The sequence below is a fragment of the Gossypium hirsutum genome, chromosome D12, assembly GCF_007990345.1.
Source record: "Gossypium hirsutum isolate 1008001.06 chromosome D12, Gossypium_hirsutum_v2.1, whole genome shotgun sequence".
NCBI classification, from domain to species: Eukaryota; Viridiplantae; Streptophyta; class Magnoliopsida; order Malvales; family Malvaceae; genus Gossypium; species Gossypium hirsutum.
Window position 1 is genome coordinate 59,168,020 of NC_053448.1, and position 23,260 is coordinate 59,191,279.

The following is a 23,260-nucleotide window of genomic DNA, read 5'->3' on the forward strand; positions in this document are numbered from 1 at the left end:
TTAGCTGCCCATGCAAACCCACAATATTAATATGACTTACTTACCTATCATCACAAATCAACAAGACCGACGAAACTCCACGTGTCGTAATAATAACAGTTTGGCTGCGTCATTCTCGAAGGTCTCCGTCAACATTAAACGGCCGTTAGTCCTCGAACCTATAAAAACATATTAAAACGTAAATTCCTCATTCATTTTATTATCATTTTTTCACCTGCTCCACTTCGCTTCGGTTTCTTCCGAACCTCCACGTTCGGGTTCCAAACCTATAAACGGTCCAGATCAAAACCTTCCATTTAGTGGTCCAGACTAAATCGAACGTGTACGCTCTCTATTTAGCCGCAAAAAAGGTCTCGAGCTTAAGAAAGAGCGCTACAAAAATCTTTCATTTCTCGAGTCTTTTTCGGGGTTCTCTCTTTTTTTTTTCGTCGGATCTTCAACCCTTTTTTCAAAAATGGCTGAGCACGAAGAGAAGAAGCACGAGGAATCGTTGATGGACAGGATAGCAGAGAAGATCCAAGCTCATGATTCGTCGTCATCGGATTCCGATAATGACAAGCCATCGGAATCGTCGATCAAGGCCAAGGTCTTCCGTCTTTTTGGAAGAGAAAAGCCCGTTCACCACGTTCTCGGTGGAGGCAAACGTATGTAACAAAAACCCTTCATTTTTTTTCAAGAAAATTGTTTTGTTGATGCAAGTATCATCTATATATTGATGGTACAAAAGATCTGCTAGGACTCTGCCATGAAGCGCTTACCCGCTCTCCAAAGCGTGAGCTAGAGCTTGGCATCGCACTTTTGTTTAGAGGGAAAAAAAAGCATATAAAGTATGAACCTTGTTTATGAAGTTAGAATCGTTTCCCTTAAGCATCAGCCTTTTAGTGAACACCAGTGTCTGTTAAGGGCAATACACAGATCACCGATGCCATTGTTGGTGAATTAACATTATTGATGCAAGTGCTGTTGGGATTTGGGAATGCGTCGTTCTTCACTCTTTTTTTTTTCTAATATAATACCGGAGCTTTCAATTTTGATGAATTGATGTTGTTTGAGCTTAATTTTGGTTTGATCTGTTAATTTTTTGTTTTGGCATTGAAATAAAAATTAGGGTATTTCTAGATCTTCCACTGAATTGATGCAATTGGTTCTAGTGAAGTTTACTCTTTTGATTTATAACAGCGAAAAAAATTCTGGGTTTATATTAAAAGTTTGAGAACATAGTAGTATTCATTATCAATAACCTTCCCCTATGATAATATTTTGATATTTTTAAGTTATTATCATCAGTACTTCTTACCTTTTTAGTGTAATTTGTTAATGATGCCTATGTATGTGTAACAGCGGCTGACATTTTCCTTTGGAGGAACAAAAAGATATCGGCAGGAGCGCTCGGTGTCGCAACCGTGATATGGATTTTGTTTGAAATGCTCGAATACCACCTTCTAACACTAGTGTGTCATTTGTTGATACTTGCTCTTGCATTACTCTTCTTGTGGTCAAATGCTGCTACCTTCATTAACAAGTAAGTGGTTGAATTTTGTTGTTTGCTCTCGGCTGTTGGGTTTAACTTTGGATCCAGTTTTCTTTTTACTCACAGTAATGTTACTTTTGATTAGGTCTCCACCAAGCATCCCTGAAGTTCAAATTCCTAAGGACCCAGTTATGGAGTTTGCTCAGGCACTTTGGTTTGAGATCAACCGGGCTTTTGCTGTCCTACGGGATATTGCATCAGGAAGAGATCTCAAGAAGTTCCTATCTGTATGTGGTTTACTTGTACCTAGTGGTTATCTTTTCTGTTTGATCACTTGCAGATTATTCATCTGATTTGCAATTAAGATAGTGATGCAATAGTTACTTAGTTTGCTTTGTTCTGATCATTTTATTCATATGAAGACTTTTTTTGAGCTACGCTATCATGCATTTGAGAATCATATTGGAACCGGATTCTGATTGTTTAGGTGATCGCCGGCTTATGGGTCTTGTCTATTGTCGGAAGTTGGTGCAACTTCTTAACACTGTTTTACATAGGTATTGAAGTTTCCTTCATTTGCTTTGTCTTTTCCCCCCTATATACATGTTGGTTTCCTGATTTTGTTTTAATGGTTTTGCAATAGTCTTTGTACTTCTTCACACAGTACCCGTGCTTTACGAGAAATACGAGGACAAGGTGGACCCATTTGCTGAGAAAGCAATGCATGAGATTAAGAAGCAGTATGCAGTGTTTGATGCAAAGGTTCTAAGTAAGATTCCAAGGGGACCATTAAAGGAGAAAAAGAAGGATTAGATTTACCGGCCAAGAGGGTTTCTGACATACATTTGGTAGCTGCCTTCCGTGAAAATGTGTTATTTACTATATATCCTGTATCAGTTAGAACCCTGTTTGAATATTTTTTCGGTTTTAGTACACAATGGGTTCAAAAAGTTTGATGAATTTGGCATCTTTTTTTCTAAATCTTGTTTAGTTGTTTTTTGATATGGATCCATATGCTATGTGACGATATGTTATCATATTGCATGTTGGTTGGAATACATTGAGTTGAAAGTTTTTTCAACTTGCGTTGTATATCTTTTCAGAATGATCGAGTTTGCCTTGTGATTGTGACTTCTAATAGTTCTTAAACTTCTGTTCCATACTTTAAAAGCAAAGTATGCATATGGGCCGAGAAAGCAATTCATGAGATTAAGAAGCAGTATGCAGCGTTTGATGCGAAGGTTCTAAGATTCCAAGGGGGCCCATTAAAGGAAAAAAATAGATTTACTGGCCAAGGTGTTCTTTCTGATGTGCATTTGGTAGCTGCCCTTAAGCTTCGGTTAGATTGATTTTTGTTTGTGTTAAAATATAGAGTAAATTTTTTAATCTAATTTTCTACTTTTTATTTTAAAGAATTTTATTTTTTTAATTTAAAAGTGTTCTTATCTCCATTAAAATTTTTCTATTAAAAATAATCTTAAAAAACACTTATTAGGATTTTTCTTAAAAATATTCATTTAAAATCATCATGATAAAATATTTTTTTTCATGTTGGAATAACATTTTGATTGAAATAGTTAGTAATATAACTATTTAGATTAACTAATGACATCATAAAAATAGATAGTCTAAATTATGTCAACAATGAAAGTATATAGATTAAATCTCAAGTTTCATTGAAGTCTAGTGGTCAAATTTTATATCTTATAATGTTAAAAAGGGCAACGTAAATATAAAAGAAATGAGAAGCTACGTACCCACCTCTAAAACTTAGTGTATTCAAATTATATACAATCACGTAATGTTTTTCCCGAAATTATATACAACCACATAATGTTTTACCTGAAAAGTTAATGATATTAACGATTTAGATTAATTAATAGTATTATAAAAATACAATGACAAAATTATGGTAAAAATTAATGCATATAGATTTAGGCATATCAGAAGAAGTAAAACTAAAATTTGTTTTATTGAGTTGGTGTTACCCTCAACATGATCACCAACTCGGTTATGAAAATTATAGAAATGCTTCTGTAATTAAAATAGATCATATTATTTGAGGGTATTTTAATCTTTTCATTTTAATAAAATTCAATAAAAATATACATAAGGTGAACTCACATCATTTGCATTAATATAACCTTAAATTTACCACTCAATCAAAACTTCATTTTGATATATTCTCATTTTAATATGCACAAATTATTATTTGCATAAGTTGTATATATTAATAATTTTGTTAATTGAGTTAGTGACTAACTCACAATTGATGACAATGCTAAGATAAATAATTGTAGTATATTTAGTACTATTTATCCTATTATTTATGTGTTTAAATTTCGTTTTAATCATAATTTAATTCATTATTTCATTTTAATTTCGTATATTTTTCATGTGTTATTATGATTAATTAGTTTTAAACCATACGTTTCATAATTTATCGTGCGTTATTTTTAAACACACATCTATGTTTTGAATTCGTGATTTCCACATATATATGCATATGATAGGATTTCTAGTATATATAAACTAGTTTACATACCCACACGAAGCTCGGATTCATTATGCATATTCATTTAAAATTTATTTATATCTATTTATGAAAAAATAGTTTAAATAAAAATAATAAATGAATGATAATTCTAGATTTTTAAATGTTAAAATTAAGGAATGTATTTTTTAGATAAATAAAAAATATATTTTAAATTTCAAAATAAATTTGGATACATATATATATTTAATAATTTTTAAAATATATATATTTGATAAGTTAATAGATAAATTTCATAAAGATAAATCTTGTTTTTGAAAAAAATTTCAAAATTTTAGATTTTTTATAATGAAAATTGGAATGCAAAAATTTTATTTTATTTTCTTAAAAGTAATATATTTTAAATCATATAATCAACACATAAAAAATTAATATTTGTTTTGAAAAGATCAATTAATAAAATATTTTTGAAAAACAAAACCATATGTCGGTCTGAACTTTGCTGTGTATGAATCTCTAAAAGATTGGTTAATCAAAAGTAGACCCTTTGGATTGGTTGAAGACTCCAAGTTGACGACCAGGCTTGCTCGTGGGGCTGCCGCTGGAACTGTAGGCCGAACTGTTGCTCACCCTCTTCATGAATATTCCCATGAAATATCCAAAATTTATTCCAAAAGGAGATAGTTTTATTTAAATTATTTTTTAAAAATAATAAAAATTAAATAAAAAAGAGAGAATTGCCGCTTGTCAAAATATCATACTTCTAGTCCTTGTTATATTAAACATATATGATATATAAATTTCCGTACTCGAATGGGTTCATAAAGTTGATGAATAATCTCTTTTTCTAAATCTTGTTTAGTTGTTTTTTGCCATGAATCTAATATGCTACAAGACACAAGACATAAATATTATTATTAAGAGGAACAGACACAATCCTCAAATATGAACCATAAAGCGGACATGGATGATAAAAAAAGATGTGATTTGTGACAATATGTTATCAAAGTGCATGTTGGTTATAATATATTGGGTTGAAATTTCTTTCAACCTGAGCTGGATATCCTTTCCGAATGGACCTCATGATGGTTATTAAACTGTTACTGCTTTTCCAATAATTTCATTAGAATGTTGCCAAATGTTTGCACAATTTGCCAAAACGTTTAAATATACCACCCAATCGCACACAATGCTGCTAGAATCTCTCCGATCTCTCTAATGGTCGTTTATCAAGACCTCTTATCATGTTTAAACAATGGCGCAGTGTACAATCAAGCAAAAAACTAGTCAGGCTCTTCTCTTCTAAATCTGCAACGCATCTCAGTAAGTTTTAATAGATTTGGCACTCCAGCAGTCAACAAAATAAGTTGCCGGACCTCAACAATATTACAGTCTCCCGCAGTATAGATAAACAACTAAGAACTGTTTCTCTATCCCAGGTGGTGAAACCGAGTTTACAAGAGATTTTGGTTTATAACAAAAATCGTATACATTAACAAACCAGTGGAGACGTGAATTTGAGCAGATATGCAAGCTGGCTGCATTTAGCTTACTTGCGTCGTCGGTTATTGGCCAACTCTGGGTTGCCTTTTCTCATCATGGCAACAAACTCATCATAGTTAATTCTTCCATCCTGTAGGAAGAACACTTACATCAATTCGGTTACATAATACATAAAATAAGAATAGCATCCGAAATGAGATAAGAATAGATGCTAATCTAGAAAGTGGAAGAAGCATACCCTGTCTGTGTCAACTTCTGCAATGATTTCTTTTATTGTTTTTTCATCACCCATATTATACTTCTTAAGGGCCTGCTCTAGCTCTTCCATTGTAATGTACCTAAATTGAATTGTAAACAAATAAATTCAGTCATCGCAATAGGAACATATGATTCGGGAATGAAATTACCACTAAATAGTCATATAAAAAAACAAGATAGTAAGGTGGATTACCCGCTATTGTCCTTGTCAAAGTATTGGAAAGCGGTGTACAAGTGGTCTTCTCTTTCCATTCTATTCATATGCATGGTAGCTGTTATAAACTCAATGTAATCAATGGCTCCATTTCCATCAACATCCGCCTGGGGAAGCAACAAATAGGTTATATAATAAGATGGCTAAGTTATAAAGAATGATTTACATAATGAGATTTACACACATTCAAATATTTTAGGTAACGCTTCAAAAAACAGTATTCATCTACCTTTGGTTTTTTACATATTTTAAAGGTTCTTGTCTGTCACTAATATTTCAGTAGAATGCATGTTAATCAAGAAATAGCACATTCATGGTAATACTATGAGCAGATCCTGAGATGGTGAGTTGCAAAACAAAAGAAAAAAGACATTTTGAGCATAGCCCGGTTTACTGATTAGCTTAACAATAACCCAAAACATAAAGCAACTGTTATCACGAGATACTATTAAGTCAGTTGTGTAAAGGGTATATTCATCTTTCCTTAATACTTGGTTTTGTGTTACCTAAGGTTCCTTTACGGCTACCTAGAAAAATTAAGGGTCCCAATAGCATGTCAAGCTGGACCGAAGTCAGACAATGACTTCAGGTTTGCTTGAGGGAGTGCTCAAAGATCTCCAAAATCTGTGGTCCCAGTCTCATCTTCTTTAATCTATTTGGCATTATAATGGGATGACAAGTAGCATTATGGCCTCACTTAGCATTTATTGTCCTTGTAAAACTTATCAATTTCTACATTGTTCCTCAGTTCTAGAGGCTCCTAGATTCCTTCTTTCAACCAAGAAGCAAGGAACTTGAATTTGCATAAAGCTGATTGTTCTTGATACTAATCAAAGCACGTTTGTCCATCCAGACATTCATCCATCCATCTTAGGAGTCTTGTTTTTGTAAAGTATTTGAAAGATTAGTGATTATTAGGCAGGATATATATAAAAAGACGAGGCATACCGCTTCCATTAATTGCCTCACTTCATGCTCAGAAAGCTTAGTACCGAGTTTAGGAAGGCCAGCTTTCAACTCCTCAAAGGTGATTGTTCCACTATTATCTGTGTCCATAGATTTGAACATCTCCTTCAAACCTATGATTTCCTCTTCAGATAAATTTTCTGCAATTACCTGAAAGGATAGCAAGAAAGAATAATCGATAACGATGATGACTATGTAGATTAGAAGTCTTTGGCGCTACTCAACTTTGAAACATTTAAGCCAGAAAATCTCATTGCTAATCCCCCATTATATTATCTTCTTTTCACATTTCATGAAATTTGTAGCTTAAATATTGATTTTTCGCAATGGTAACAGAGAAAGCAATTCACCTTTAAAGCAACTTTTTTGAGTTTGTTCATTGCCCTGAATTGTTTCATTCTAGTTAAAACAGCAACATCAAGAGGTTTATCAGATGCATCACCATCTTCACGTATCCATGGATGATCTGGCATTGCAATTGGTAAGTTAAGCCACAACAGAAGACAAGCACTGTCAACTTGCAAAACCTTAAGCAGTTCATAGGTCCTTTCAGATAAGGAAAAAAAAATACTCACTTAAGACTTCAACTGCGGAAAGCCGATCCTTAGGATCATGTCGTAGCATCTTCCTCACAAGATCTTTGGCACTGTTGGAAACAAAGGGCCATGGATCTGATGCGAAATCAATATTTCCCCGAAGAATAGAATCAAAGATACTCTGTTCAGTTTCTGCATGCAAAACCAAAGGCCTATAATGAGAGGGACTCTCACTCATCCACCACTTCTTAGTGCTCTCATTACAAATAAGCTCTTATTCCATAGGCGTGCTTAAATAGAATCATTGAAAATTTAAAACTTCAAAAGTTTCCACTCCTTATAAAAGGATATGGCTGTAAAACAATAATGTGAGGATCTTCTAATCATCACAAGATGAAACAATAATAGTAGTACCTCCATAGAATGGTGGGACTCCACTGAGGAGAATGTAGAGAATCACCCCAGCACTCCAAATATCAGCTTCATGTCCATAGCGTCGCCGCAATACTTCTGGAGCTACATAATAAGCACTTCCGACCAGATCCTTAAAAATATCTCCTGCATGCATCAATATAGAGAATTTCTAGTTGATACCCATCATCAATAAGTCTTTAGAAGTATATGCGAGGCGAAAAGTATCTGTCTTTACCTACATTAGTCTGTTAGATAAATTGCTGACAAGATGAAAAATTACGATTAAATAATAAGGATTTTGTTGTAGAACATCTAAGAATGATAAAGATCCCCAGTTATACAAAAAGTTATGAAGATTTTCTCCCTTTTTTTATTCATCTATAAACCTTTTCATCACATATTTATAACGATCAGCAATTCATCACAACAAAATGAAACAAACTCAAATCAAAGAAACGAAAAATGCTTACCTGGCTTGAAAAATACAGAGAGCCCAAAATCCGTAGCCTTCAATGGAGAATCCTCGTCCTTACTCAGTAACAAGAAATTCTCAGGCTTCAAGTCCCTATGCATAACCCCCATGGAATGACAATTATGAACCACCGTCACGATCTGCCGGCACAAATTAGCCGCCTCCCTCTCTGAATAATGGCCTTTCGCTATAATCCGGTCAAACAACTCACCTCCCGCACACAATTCCATTATCAGATTCACGGAGTGACGATCCTCATAAGCCCCCTTCAGCTCCACAATATTCCTGTCAGACCCATTTACTAATAAACTTCTAAAACAATTACATCTATAACAGGATTAGAAGCATAATATCAAAGTTTTGTTTGGTGGGGTAAACCTGTGGCCGGTTAGATGGTACATAATCTGGACTTCTCGGCGGACGTCTTCGATGTCATCACGGTTGATAAGCTTGCGGGTGGCGATGGATTTACAAGCGAATTGCTGATTGGTTTCTTTGTGAGTCACTAAGTAGGTAACACCAAACTGCCCACGACCGAGCTCGCGGCCGAAGACGTAAGTTGACCGGACGTCTTCCATGGGACGGCCAAGCACACGACCGATCGGTGGAGTAGCGGATGGAGCAGTGTGGTGGTTGGGGGCGGCGGAGGAGGAGGACAAGTTGTGGTGGGTTGAAGGTTTGGGGGGTCTTGGAGCCGATGCGTCAGCAGGTAGGACATTGATGCCATGGTTGGGACCACCGCCGGTGTTGGTCTCCGGTCGGAACTGGCTATCGGCGGATGGTTGACTGTTACAGTTACCCATTCTTTAAGAAGGAAATTTGGAGAGAGAAAAAACCCAATCTCCTTTACTACGTCAAATCTGAGTCAAGCGAGTTGCTAGAGTGTAAAGGGAAAATTATAAGGGAGGTAGTTTTTTTTTGTCTCAAACTGATGGTGTAAGAGAAAAGGAAGCCTTACGCGCGTGTGCAAGATTCACGCGCTTCCCTATAATGACACTTCACGCGGCTTTTTGGTAAATACATTAGCAATAATTTCTTTACTTTGCTTTTCCATGGTTAAAATCTGCTATTAATTCCTCTACTTTACAAAAGTTACGGATTTAGCCCATGTACTTTAATTTGATTATTTTTAATCTATGTACATTTTGAATTTTTAAATTTCAATCTTCACCAAAATGATAACTGTTAAATTCGTAAAGTCAAGATCTATTATTTCAAAAATCTAATACAATAGACATATTATTATATGTGGAATGTCATGGCAACTTGTTAATACTTACGAAAAATCTAATTAATTGATTAACAACTTTCGTTTATGCCAAGATTGATATTTCAAATTTTGAAAAATATAAAGACTTAAAATGATTCAATTAAATAATATGGACTAAATCTATAATTGTATGCATAGTATAGGACTGATAATTAAATTTAATTGCTTTGGTTTGAGTCAAGACTAAATTTACATGGACTAAAATTGTTCAATTCAAAAAATACAAGGACTAAAATTAATTAGATAAAGATACAATGACTAAATCCATAAATTTTATAGAGTACAATGGCTAATAGTAAAATTTAACTTTATTGACTGTAAAACTTTTCACATGAAACCCACGTTATACGTTTTCATTTTGGTATTTATAAGTAGGTTAAAATCGCCGAGAGCCTTTCGGCCTAATAGTGATGGTATTGTGTTATAGCCATGAAAGCTTGATTAAATCTGAAGTAATTTTAATTTCCATTCTTAATTATAAAAAAAAGAGAGTTAAAATATTAGATAAATCTTTGTATTCTTTATTGATTTAGTAATTTAGTTTTTATTTTTAAGAACTTAATTTTTTTCATTCTTTTCATATTTTAAATTTTAAATTTAATTATTATTTTTTAATTTATTGTTGTGACGATTTAAGATTAAAAATTAAATTAAGTAACTAAAAAATAACAAAATAATTTCATTTATGTTTGTAGTTGGATCTCAATTTTCCTTACAATAACACTTCAAGCGGTGTTTGGTAAATACATTAGCAATACTTTTTTGACTTTGTTTTTCCACAGTAAAATATTTCACATGAAACTCATTGTGTACATTTTTATTTTGATATTTCTAAGTAGGATGTGATATAAATATCTGTATTTTTTATAAATTTAAAATTTAGTTATTAAATTTTTATGTTTAAAATTTTAAAATTCATGTTTAATTATTAATATTTTTGTCATATTAATTGACGTGATATTTTGAAATAAAAATTTATTTTTATCTCTTTTTTTTAACAATATTATTATAGGTTAGGATTATATCTCTTCTTTTTGACACAATGCGTAGAATTACCCATAGCCTCTTCTCAATCCATAAATAGAAGGCTAATGCATTTCAGTATACTCGAACCAACGTCCTCCTGTATTGACAACAATATCTATGTCAATTAAGATAAGACTCAATTGGTAAAAAAAAACTTTTAACTAAAAGAATGATGTTGTAATGAACATGATTTTAACAAATAATTTTAACTATGTTAGTAGTTAAACCTGTATTTTAAAATTTAAAAATAAATAAACTAAATTCATAAAAATAAAAACATAAGGACTAATTTCTAAATTATGAAAGTGCAATAATTTATGACATATTTTTACTTTATAAATGTATATATATATCATAGCAATAAAAGGTTAAAAAACAAAGGAAACAAAACCAATGCGGCCCGGTTTATACATTGTTATTCTTTTATACGCTAATACAATAAAAGGTAAGTTAAATAAATATTACAAAATAAAATCGTAATCTATATGAAAAAAATGTGTAATCTTTGATTTCCTTCGTTATTATCGTAATCTAATATTAAATTACACATTTTTTCATATAGATTACGATTTTATTTTGTAATATTTATTTAACTTACCTTCGTTATTTAAAGTAGAGAAAAATAAATGTAATTTAATATTATGAAAAATGGAATATTAACAAAATAGTTTAATAATATATAAAAAATAAATAACTTACAAAAATTATTTATAATATTATATAAATTATAATATCCCTAATCAATTTTTGTATAGTTTTAATATTATTTATTAAAGATTAAACAACTTATTACAATTTTATTATATACTTTTAAAAATGTTTTGGATTACATTATTTTTTCGATTTTTAAAAAAATTCCTTATGTTAAACAAAAATTAATGATATAAAAGATATGATAAAGATAATATACATAATTGATTTGTACATCGCGCAAATTAATTGATATCGATTTTTCTATAAAATAATATCTATACATTTCTTTTCTATAATTAATTTTTTTTTATTTTTAATAAAATATGTAATAAAAACTGATTGATACACATTAGTACATGTTATATTGACAAAAATAATCGAATCATATTACCAAAACGAAATTTAAATTATTTAATACTAAATTAAAATAAAAATAAGGTTTAATGAAAACGTTTATATGTCTTGCTAAAATGGCCTTAATTGTATTTTTAAGTCTTTTTTGGCAATAAACTTTTATTCTTTTTTTTCAAATTATTTTTAATAGATTTGATGAAAGTACCGTTAAGTATTATTTTCACATGTAATAAATTAAATCTCATTAAAAATATTCCACGTATGAAATTTTATATCATCCCGTTAACTTTTTTAACGGTATTTTCATCAAATCGGTTAAAAAAACCAATTTAAAGAAAAAAATTGATGGTTAAAAAGGTTAAAAAATACAATTAGAGTAATTTTGACAAAACATATAAACTTTTGTAACTAAATTTACCTAAAAATAATACAACAATTGATACAGTTTGTAACCAATATATGGTACCTACTATTATAGTCTAAGAGGAGAGAGGAACTTTCTCATTGGCTAAACAGCTCAAATCGTGGCCTTTAGAAAAAATTGAAAGAACAAAGAAAAAAAAAAGTGTCACGGAGAATGAAAAGTGTGTGACAAGTTGAAACTGCAAAGCAAAAATGGACACATGAAAGTGAAACTCAAATCTTCATACTGAGGCCTAATGTCTGCGTACCAATTAAATCAGTCCTCTTTTTGCTGGGGGGTTAGATTCAAGCGATCTGTAAATTAGTATAAATTAATTGAGTTGAATTAAAATTTGACTTTGAAACAGGAAAAGTTAAGTCCAAATATTTACACGCCGATTCAAGTGAAGTTGATGGTCCATTAGCTTCTGTGAATGACGTTGGGCCTTAGCCTTGCAAGAAAGTTTTATTGGGTTACGAAGGCCTGATAGGAAAGTTCTTCCTCAACAAAACGAAGCTTATAGGTTTTCTAGTTTTGAAATCACGTTACAGATTGATTTGAAGGGCAGCCACCTGTGAGATTGTGCAAAAATTTAACGATCTTATTAAGGGCACTGGTTTGAGCACCATCGTCTCCTTTCCTCCCCCCTCCCCCCTCCCCCACCTTTAACCCTTCTTCTTTCTTTGTCCTTTGTCCTTTGCCTTGTTTCCGATTCCTGCCGTGTCTTTCTTCAACTCGTGTCAAGCAAAATAGAGGTTATTGGCGGTGACGACTAGCAGGTGGGGTGCCGTTAAATAACCCTAACTGTTCCTCTGAAGATCCGGCCCAACACTGTTTGAGCGGCGTCTTTCGGTATTTCGTGCCGCGCTGGAGCTTAAATCGGTTTGCCGAACGGAGATACGAATTCTTTCCTTCTATAGTATAATAGTTCCTTAGAATCAATATACCTTAATTACCCCAATTTTCTTTTAAGATTCCAAATACGTTATACGTTAGATTTTTGTTATTGTAGCTCTGTTCCATCACCTTGTTGTTGTTGTTGTTGTTGTAACTTAGAGAAGAACAAAAAGAATGGGTGACTCTGATACTAGAAAGGTTAGGAATATATGCATATTAGCACATGTTGATCATGGTAAAACCACGTTGGCTGATCATTTAATTGCCGCCACAGGTGGTGGCGTGCTTCACCCTAAATTAGCTGGTAAACTTAGGTTTATGGATTATCTTGATGAAGAACAAAGGAGAGCGATAACGATGAAGAGTTCTTCTATAGCTCTTCATTATAAAGACCATGAGATTAACCTTATAGATTCCCCTGGTCATATGGATTTTTGTAGTGAGGTGTCTACTGCTGCACGGTTGAGTGACGGTGGGTTGGTTTTGGTTGATGCTGTCGAGGGTGTTCATATTCAAACTCATGCAGTCTTGCGTCAATCTTGGATTGAGAAGGCTACCCCGTGTTTAGTTCTTAATAAGATTGATAGGTTGATATGTGAGTTGAAGTTGAGCCCTATGGAAGCTTATAATCGGTTATTGAGGATTATTCTTGAGGTCAATGGGATTATGAGTATGTATAAGTCGGAGAAATATTTATCTGATGTTGATTCCATACTTGCTGGCCCTTCTGGCGAGGTAAGTGATGAGAATTTGGAGTCTATAGAGGATGATGAAGAGGATACTTTTCAGCCTCAAAAAGGAAATGTGGCATTTGTGTGTGCTTTGGATGGGTGGGGTTTCACGATTAATGAGTTTGCTGAATTCTATGCTTCTAAGCTTGGGGCAAGTACATCTGCACTTCAGAAGGCTTTCTGGGGTCCTCGCTATTTCAATCCCAAGACCAAGATGATTGTTGGGAAGAAGGGATTAAGCGCAGGAAGTAAGGCAAGGCCAGTGTTTGTGCAGTTTGTCCTTGAACCACTTTGGCAGGTTTACCAGGCTGCTTTGGAGCCGGATGGGGACAAAGGGACACTTGAGAAAGTGATTAAGTCTTTTAATTTGTCTATTCCTCCTCGTGAATTGCAGAATAAGGACCCCAAGATTGTGCTTCAAGCTGTCATGAGTAGATGGCTTCCTTTGTCAGATGCAGTTTTGTCAATGGTGGTGAAGTGTATGCCAGATCCAATTTCTGCTCAGTCTCACAGGATTTCACGTTTGCTTCCCAAAAGAGAGATTCTTGATAAAGGGGTGGACTCTAATGTGCTTGCAGAGGCTGATCTAGTGAGAAAGTCAGTTGAAGCTTGTGATTCTAGCCCTGAAGCACCGTGTATTGCTTTTGTGTCTAAGATGTTTGCGGTTCCGACAAAGATGCTTCCCCAACGAGGTCCTCAAGGGGAGATTTTAAACAATTTCACTGATGAAGGTGGAACTAGTGAATCTGATGAGTGTTTCCTTGCATTTGCTAGGATCTTTAGTGGGGTTCTTACATCAGGACAAAGAGTTTTCGTGCTTTCAGCTCTATATGATCCTTTGAGAGGGGAATCAATGCAGAAGCACGTGCAGGAAGCTGAATTGCAGTCCTTGTATTTAATGATGGGTCAGGGTCTGAAACCAGTGACCTCTGCAAGGGCTGGTAATATTGTGGCAATTCGTGGACTTGGCCAGCATATATTAAAGAGTGCAACTCTTTCGTCTACAAGAAACTGTTGGCCTTTCTCCAGTATGGCATTTCAGGTTTCCCCTACCCTAAGGGTTGCAATTGAACCCTCTGATCCTGCAGATATGGGTGCTCTTATGAAAGGTCTGAGGCTTCTCAACCGAGCTGATCCATTTGTTGAGGTCACTGTTTCATCTAGAGGGGAACATGTGTTAGCCGCTGCTGGTGAGGTTCATCTAGAAAGATGCGTCAAGGATTTGAAGGAGAGATTCGCAAAGGTGAGCCTGGAAGTCTCTCCACCTCTTGTCTCCTATAAAGAGACCATTGAGGGTGATTTGTCTAATGCATTGGAGGATTTGAAACTGTTTACTGCTGACTCAGATTATGTTGAAAAAGTGACGTCAAATGGAAGATGTACCATTCGTGTTAAAGTCTTGAAACTTCCACCTACACTAACCAAGGTGCTTGATGAAAGTGCTGATTTGCTCTCAGATATTATTGGAGGTAAACTGGGGCAGAGTGGTAAAAGCTTAGAAATGCATCCGTTAAGTCTGAGTGAAAATGAGAGTCCAATTGAAGTACTCAGAAAACGCATGGTTGATGCTCTGGAGAGTGATTTTTTGTGTGGAAATGAAAATGACAAGGATCAGGCTGAAAAATGCAAAGGTAAATGGCTCAAGCTTCTTAGGAGGATCTGGGCTCTTGGTCCAAGGCAAGTTGGTCCTAACATCCTTTTCACTCCAGATTACAAAACAGAGAATAATGATGGCACTAGTCTGATACATGGCTCTCCTTATGTGTCTCTGAGACTGGGTTTGGCTGATAATTCTACTGCTAGTAATATTGCTGCTATTGCATCTTCGGAACTGACTCAACCGCTGTATGGAGAACCAGAAAGTCTGGAGAGTAGTCTGATGTCTGGATTTCAACTGGCTACTGCAGCTGGGCCCTTATGTGATGAGCCAATGTGGGGATTAGCATTTGTCGTTGAAGCTTATATCTCTCCCTCAACTGTTCAGGCTGGTGAGTCAGAACCTAACCAACAATCTGAGCAGTATGGCCTTCTTACTGGGCAGATAATGACAGCTGTCAAGGATGCCTGTAGAGGAGCTGTGCTTCAGAGGAAGCCTAGGCTTGTCGAAGCTATGTACTTTTGTGAGTTGAATACTCCAACAGAGTATTTGGGCCCTATGTATGCAGTTCTTGCACGGAGGCGAGCCCGAGTTTTGAAGGAAGAAATGCAAGAAGGCTCTCCACTTTTTACAGTGCATGCCTATGTGCCAGTTTCTGAAAGTTTTGGTTTTGCTGATGAGCTAAGGAGATGGACATCTGGGGCTTCTAGTGCCCTTCTTGTGCTTAGTCACTGGGAAGCACTTCCTGAGGATCCATTTTTTGTACCGAAAACAGAAGAGGAGATCGAAGAATTTGGTGATGGTTCTAGTGTTCTTCCAAATACAGCAAGAAAGCTCATTAATGCTGTGAGGCGGCGAAAGGGTTTGCCTGTAGAAGAAAAAGTAGTTCAGCATGCAACAAAGCAGAGGACGCTAGCTCGTAAAGTGTAAAGTTGATCAATCAAGCCAGGTTATTATCTACAAATATGGTGGGTGTAATATGTTCTTATACACAAATTAATTTTCCTTACCAATTTTGTCTTCTTTTCTTTTTTCCCACTGGGAACAGATGTAGCAAACTCTTTTTGAAATGAAAGTTTATCCTGAACATTGATCAATAAAAACGAAACTGTTGCAAACCATGATCCTGTCCAGTCATAGTCATCTAGTAGCCTGTATCATTTCAGTTTGATTATTTCTTTTTTTGCATATTGTAGTGGGGTTAATATTTGTCGCACATGCTAAAGCTGAGCAAAATCTTTATAGCTTCTAATGATTGGTAGGTTCATGGAGGCAGCTGCCCTGGAGCTAAAGCAAGTTTCTTGGCTTACTTCCAGTCCAGAAATCTTGGTTTTATTGATTTTATCTTGTGATATGAAAGAACACTAGATTTGTCATTGCTTTATTCCTGTAATGGATTCCCCATCTGAATTTCACATTTGCAGTACAGTTAATACATTCCACCATTAGTCCATTTGTTTTTGGAGAATAATGTTATTAGGTTTTAGGGTTTATGGCTATGCACGAAACCACAAGAATTTTTCATTGTAATCCCTTGTTTTAGCTCAAGATTTGATTCAATAAGTAACGAATCCATGATTATAAAAAGTACATGTAATCAGTAATAGGAGCAAAGAACTAAAGTCTTAATAATTGCACCAAAAAAATGTGATTTTAATTTTATTTCTTTAACTCCAAGTTTCCAACCTCTAATTGACAATCTCAAACAATGTTACGGCAGCGAAGACAAGAAAGAGAGTACCGCCGATGTAGGCAATGGTCTGCACAAGAACGAAAGAAAAACTCTCAGTTCCCTTTGATGGATGAAAATGTGCACATAGAAAAAATAAATATGCTTCACTGCTTAGGCAAGGAAGATGCCCCCAACAGCACACAATCCGCCCAGCCTTATTCCAAACTGATGTTTAGTTATATGGATTTTTCGTCTGTTATGGCCTGAACAGGGACCAACCAATGCACCTTTAAAGATGCAAATACCATTTATACCATTGTGATGCAGAGTTTACGTTCTTGGACTAGACGATTTAAACCGAAAAATAAACCGATCAGAAAGATAATATGGTTATAGCAACAATTTGCCATTTAGACCTGATGAGGAAAGGAACCAGACAAGGTGGAAATGCTGATAACATAAGTTTGGAATCACTCTAAACTCGACGATGATTGTTCTATGTCCATGCAGAATACCCTTATGCATTGAACTTTCCACAATATTCTTAACTGCTAGGAAGATTCAATTTTTATGCATAAGAATAAAATTGTAAGATCAGTTTAGTGATTTTTGTGATTTCATAGTGCTAAATTGCAATACAAGAGGAATCTGTGGAAAACCAAATCTGAACAAGAAATACCACATGATGTATTCTGATGAACAGATGAAGAAGGCTTGAAGTTCAAATTTTACCTTCTCTGATAAGAATGTTCCCAGTAAAGATCCTCCCAAAACAGCAACCTGTAGAAAGAATTTGAAAGTCGATCAGGTCTTTCCGTTTCTGTACGGAATTCTTAAAAAGAAAAAAGTGGAAATTTTAATTGGATTAAGGGCCCTGATAACTGAAGTCCATTAGTTACTCAGTTGAGTAATCTAAAGCAATTTTGACTTTGCATATTTAAATTTTGCAATTGCAGTTCACGCATTAGAAAAATATTTCTAGCAGTAGGACTATCAAATATAATAGTAGCCTGTGAAATATGGCTGCAAAGAAAGACTACTTTTGTGTTTATTCTTTTATGCTCAAGTATTAGTTACCAGAGTAGCAACACCATGACCAGCCAGTGCGCCTGCAATGACACCGAGAGGAGAAGATGCTGCCGCTAGTGCTGCATGAAAAGAAAAGACATAAATACTTCATACAGAGGCAGCCTTTCCAGGTAGAATGAATGCAAAGACTTGACTTTGGTTTGAGAAATTCACCAGATAAAACTTATTGTGGTTAGATAATAATCCTCACTGAAAACTCTAAACATCTCAACATCAAATTTATTGCTTCTACATTACTTTTTTCCATCTGTTAAAGTAATCAATTTGTATTTTTTTTCTGATGGTTATTTACACTTAAGATGTGCATCTACCTTTAGATATATGATGTAAAGTAGAAGCACAGAAATTGTTTTCGGCAGTAAAACAGATCCACTAAGTCCACCTACTTTCTTTTGATCTAAACAATTCATTCTGGATTAACAAATCATGAACTCAGCCTTCCAAAGATACTTATAACATATAAATGTTCTGTTGTTGTTAATTGTTAAGCATGTATAACTAGAGACTAGTGATCCCTGATTAATTGAAGATATGATATAAATGTACAGAATCCTTGCACTGACCAATTGTGGAAAAGAATGATTTATCACCCCACTCAGCAACGAAAACCAAGAAGAAAGTGCTAATAACAGTGTTGGCAGCAGCTAAGATTCCAGCTCCATTTCCTGAAAATTCTGAAACTGCTAATTCTGCCTGTTTGATACCACAAGTTGTGAAACTGATTTAAGAACTCTCTATATATACATACATATGTATCTTAAGACATCATATAAAGAAATGGTGAATTGACCTCCTTTTGTTCATCTTCTGCTTTTTGATTATCACTTGAAGCAGCATCAAGCAATGTTGAAACTCCAAAGTATACCTGCAATTTTTTAAAGTAGCTTACACTTCTGAGCCTATGATGTGCTTTCCCATCTTTACCTGGCAAATAAAGCCTAATCTAAATGTTGGAGGAAAATATACCAGAAGGAAAACTGCAGCAATATCGTCAATAGGCAGATCAGCCCCACCAAAACTGGCCATTAATAGTATTATGTTAGAGGAAAGAAATAACAACAACAACATTTAAACCAACCGGTCTAAGGATCATAATAAGACAACTGCTTGACCGAAGATAGTTGTTTAGAAGCGTAATGATAAAAGATTTCAGCATAACGGACAATTGCTACTCTTCCTTTGATTTAAGTTTACATTGCAAATTTTCGAGGTGAAACTGATCAGAAAAGGTCGCGAGATTATCATTTAGTGGTTTGCAATATGCATTCCATGATCTACATAATGTCATTGGATTATAGTCTTTTTTCTGCCCAGGTTTATAATAGACGTAAATCTCAAGGGAAAAACCTGAACGGAAGGATTTCGTCGACATAGTGGAAAGTTCTTCCGAGAACAACAGATACGATTGTCATTGCCCTGTACATGATAGATAAACACTTTGTTATTTGAAACGACATTCCTGTCTTTTTTGGGAGAAGCACACACCTATGAGCAATCTCATTTAATGAAATTAAAAATGCAAAGGACTTCTAAATCACCATGCATGGGCAGAACAACGTACGCAAGTGCTCCAAAAGTCCCAATGAAAGTTACAACAGCAGAATTTCTAGCAGCTAAAAGTGCCTGCATATAAAACATCCAAATCAAGGTGCACTCAACAGCTATGTATAAGTACTAATGGAAAAGAAAATGGTTAAAAATTTGAAAAATAATGCATCCTCTGTTAACACTGAAAAAAGATTAACAACCTAGTATCTATCCAGCCAAAAATAAGAAGGGTAAACTATCAAAATAGTCATTTTTGTTTACCTCATATTACATTTTAGTCACTTATGTTTGAAATGTGAAAAAGTATGAGGACCAATTGTATAATTTAACTTAAAATTTTTGTTTGAAATGATGATTTAACTTGCCGCATCAGCTTACTATTACACTGTTAACGTCTCAGTGACTAAAATGTTACAACACGTTAACATAAGTGAAATAAAAGTAGCTATTTTGGTAGTTTACCAAATAAGAATGGTGAACAACACAGGGTTTAAGTTATCTGAATACAAATAAGATACAAAACTAATGATTGTGAGAAATAGAATAGAATATAAAGAAAAGGCAATTGACAAATTCTTTCTGGTCACAAATGAAATATTACTACAAGGATTCAGTCTTACCGCAATGAAAAAGGTTTTGTCTCCCAGTTCTGAGAAAAATATCAGCAAGAATGCCTGAAATAAAAGAAAATGATTCAATTACGATAGTTCAAGGCGTCCGGTCAAGCGTGCAAAAACCAAAGGAGTGGCAATGACACAAAAATCACAATAGTCATATACCCAGATGGAAAATATCAGTCCTCTAAACATTAAACTCTAGAAAACAATGGAGTTTATTAAGTTCTAATCAGTTAACAGAAGAGTTTGACAAAGCTGAATTACTATGCATAGGCCTCAATATAAATAATAAAAGCAACAAATATAAAAGTTACAGGGAGATTTTCCTAACTGAAGCAAAACCTGTGCTAAGATCACCAAGGTCTCCTACGTAAGGAATTGACTGCAACCCACTAGCAATATCTGAAACAGCAACTGCTGGTTGTAAGTCATGAAATGTCAGCAATCCAAAAAGAGCCATAAACTTTAGTGCATTGTTGAACAATGTAGTTGAAACAGCCAAATTTGCAGCTATATAGTTTTCCTTTCTCAAGTTATTGTTTACAGGTGCATGATCTGAAACACAACAATCCTCTGATTTGTGCCCCAATGCTATAGTCTCTCCCCTTTTCTTGCAATCAACATACTTACGCTCCTGGTAAAAAACGAAGCACTCAGATAAATACATATAAACAACTTATAAGCCAAGACAAGAACTCCTATATTTCAACCAAAATGACACAGAAATGCTATGTAAAAGAAAGTATTTCAAAAATAAAAATGTGATGGGTTAGTAAGCAAACATTGGCTGCTAAAAACATAAAAATTGATACAACTATAAGGAGAACAAGCATCCAAGAGATAAAAGGCAGGATAGGGGTTTTAAATCACAACATGAAAGAAATTCTGATTTTTTTCCATCGAAGGCATAATATTGTCAAACTCCTCATTCTACCCTTCCAAACAAAAGCATCATAAAAGCACTTTACTTTTTAAACCAGTCTAAATATTTGTTAAAATTCAATGAAATCAAGAAGGAAAGGAACTTTACTAAGCAATGCTGACGTTCAACTACCTTTTGCAGAAGACCTCCAAACCACCCCTCGCATCTGTACCACCTGTAGCTAGGCATGGTTCAAAAGAAGAAGGAAAAAAAGCTCTAAAGCAATGACCCTTAAATGGGTCGAAAAGAAAAGGAAAGACTACCTGGAGAAAAGAAGGCTATGGTGGCGAGAAGAGAGGTTTGGAGATTGCTTCTTGGAGAGAAAATTAACATTGAAAGAAAGGAAATGAGAGGTGAAAGAGTTGGGAGGTTTAGGAGATGGAGGCAAGAGTGAATGAAGAACCAAGCCGCTGTCCCTGAGCGTTATGCCTTTCATTCTCTCGGGCAAGCAGCTCTCTCTCTCTGCTTCAGTCTGTGTTGAACTTGTGGTTCTCGTTATGGCCACTAATGTCCATTGATATAGTAATCTTGGAGATGGATAAAATAGGAGAATAGCGCCAATACAAATTCAGCAGTTATCGTCGTTGCAATTTGCATGTTTAAAGCTAAAACTTGGGCTTTAATCTTGGGTCCTTTCCAGATTTCTTGTTGCTTTGATCACTGAACCAATAACCATGGGCTTTTATAATGCTCAAAGAACTTATGGGTTCACCCTAAACCCAAGTATGGTTTAATAATCTTTATGATTCATATTTAATTAAATTATGTTTGTTTAAAATAATATTTTAATATTTGGAGTAATTAGTAATTTTATAAAAATAAATAATAGAGACCAAGACATAATGAACTTGTTTGTTGTCTGAAATTCTATTTTGATTATCATTTTATATATTTTGAAATAATTTATACAATTATTTAAGTATTTTATTGAGTTGATGTCATCTTTAATTAGGTCACAAATTCAATTATGAAATTATTAAAATTCTTTTAAATTATAATTAATGTTATTATAATGTCACTTTTATCTTTTCATATTTTTATATCATCTTTAAATTAAAAAATAATAAAAAGCAAATATCTGTTCAATAATATTAAATACAATTTTGTTATCACTCCACTTATATTCATTATTACAAAATATTTTCTTTTCATGCCACAATTTTTTATTTTATTTAAAAATGTTTATTATTGATTGTTTTTATTACTTAAATACAGTTAAAATGATATATTCAATAAAAGAAAATGATTACATCTTTAAAACCTCAAAGTTCATCGAGATTGCAAATTATTTGGTACCATGCACACACTTACATACATGCATGCATATATACATATATAAGTATACAAAGCATGCACAAATTATATCCAAATACATCAAACAATAAAAAGACCATGGCTAAGCAAGTCTGCATATAGTTTAATAGCATTCATACAACTTAATATCCATTTTAAGGCGAAAATATTTGGTACCCTCTTGAGTATCGGTCTGAAATGTAACAATACCTCTAGTCATGAAGAAATCACCGGTCCCCCCTACAATTGACAGATCTCTCGCCTTCTCCCTCATCATATCCGCCCCCATAATGTTTAGGGTTCCCTTGTAATCACTCGAGTTAAACACCAAAGTGTAAGCAAACCAAGCATTGTAGGTAGTTTTCATATCATAGAAGTAGAACCCTTGTGCCCTTGCAACGGGATGAGAGAGGAGATGCTGGTCTTTTGTCATGGGATCATCGAATACCACGAGCTTCCCAAAGTCGGTGTTACCGAGCTTGGTCGCATTAGCTGTTGCGGCGGACGTTGCGTTAGCCACGTCATTGCCGTCGAAGAGGATGTCGTGGTAGTAGAGGATAAACCTTTTGCATGGTTTTTTGGGATTCAGTATCTTTTTGGTAGCTGAAACTGAGTAGTGTCGGGACAGAAACAGGATTAAGAAAAGAACACAACATGATTTCACTACAGGAGATCTCATGATATCTGATTCAAAGATTGCTTAATTGATGCTTTTGTTTGATGAAACCAGCTCTCTCTCCATGTCTATATATAGACAAACACATACACATACACGTGGTGGAAACTATGCTTTCCTAGAGAATGATTGCGCAAGCAATGA

The 23,260-nt window shown here is 34.3% G+C and overlaps 5 protein-coding genes across 6 annotated transcripts; 2 read left to right on the forward strand and 3 right to left on the reverse strand.

Annotated features, from left to right (window-relative positions):
• Positions 1 to 194: 194 nt before the first annotated feature.
• On the forward strand, positions 195 to 2,552 carry LOC121224332 (reticulon-like protein B3). The gene is made up of 5 exons (XM_041107470.1): positions 195 to 644; positions 1,342 to 1,522; positions 1,617 to 1,758; positions 1,959 to 2,028; positions 2,115 to 2,552. Exons 1-5 carry the CDS (start codon positions 455 to 457, stop codon positions 2,282 to 2,284), a joined length of 753 nt encoding a protein of 250 aa, XP_040963404.1. The 5' UTR covers positions 195 to 454; the 3' UTR covers positions 2,285 to 2,552.
• A 2,733-nt stretch (positions 2,553 to 5,285) lies between these two features.
• LOC107947067 (calcium-dependent protein kinase 1) lies at positions 5,286 to 9,285 on the reverse strand. Its single transcript, XM_016881615.2, has 9 exons — positions 8,707 to 9,285; positions 8,327 to 8,613; positions 7,857 to 8,000; positions 7,482 to 7,634; positions 7,257 to 7,372; positions 6,889 to 7,056; positions 5,920 to 6,047; positions 5,707 to 5,806; positions 5,286 to 5,598 (listed from the first exon to the last, which is right to left on the reverse strand). Exons 1-9 carry the CDS (start codon positions 9,129 to 9,131, stop codon positions 5,515 to 5,517), a joined length of 1,605 nt encoding a protein of 534 aa, XP_016737104.2. The 5' UTR covers positions 9,132 to 9,285; the 3' UTR covers positions 5,286 to 5,514.
• A 3,330-nt stretch (positions 9,286 to 12,615) lies between these two features.
• Positions 12,616 to 17,028, forward strand: LOC107947068 (elongation factor-like GTPase 1). The gene is made up of 2 exons (XM_016881616.2): positions 12,616 to 16,267; positions 16,562 to 17,028. The coding sequence occupies exon 1, from the start codon at positions 13,146 to 13,148 to the stop codon at positions 16,227 to 16,229; it is 3,084 nt and encodes a 1,027-aa protein (XP_016737105.2). The 5' UTR covers positions 12,616 to 13,145; the 3' UTR covers positions 16,230 to 16,267; positions 16,562 to 17,028.
• On the reverse strand, positions 16,817 to 21,802 carry LOC121224333 (GDT1-like protein 1, chloroplastic). 2 transcript variants are annotated; one of them, XM_041107473.1, is made up of 12 exons: positions 21,411 to 21,802; positions 21,280 to 21,322; positions 20,557 to 20,859; positions 20,229 to 20,282; positions 19,622 to 19,683; positions 19,408 to 19,476; positions 19,027 to 19,078; positions 18,851 to 18,925; positions 18,624 to 18,753; positions 18,049 to 18,119; positions 17,704 to 17,751; positions 16,817 to 17,059 (listed from the first exon to the last, which is right to left on the reverse strand). In XM_041107473.1, exons 1-12 carry the CDS (start codon positions 21,581 to 21,583, stop codon positions 16,988 to 16,990), a joined length of 1,152 nt encoding a protein of 383 aa, XP_040963407.1. In that variant the 5' UTR covers positions 21,584 to 21,802; the 3' UTR covers positions 16,817 to 16,987. The 2 variants fall into 2 exon arrangements, with proteins under 2 accessions (XP_040963407.1, XP_040963406.1); XM_041107472.1 differs by having other exon boundaries at positions 21,256 to 21,322; positions 21,411 to 21,714.
• Positions 21,803 to 22,373: 571 nt separating this feature from the next.
• Positions 22,374 to 23,179, reverse strand: LOC107947666 (dirigent protein 5). The gene has a single exon (XM_016882246.2). The coding sequence runs from the start codon at positions 23,117 to 23,119 to the stop codon at positions 22,565 to 22,567; it is 555 nt and encodes a 184-aa protein (XP_016737735.2). The 5' UTR covers positions 23,120 to 23,179; the 3' UTR covers positions 22,374 to 22,564.
• Positions 23,180 to 23,260: the final 81 nt, after the last annotated feature.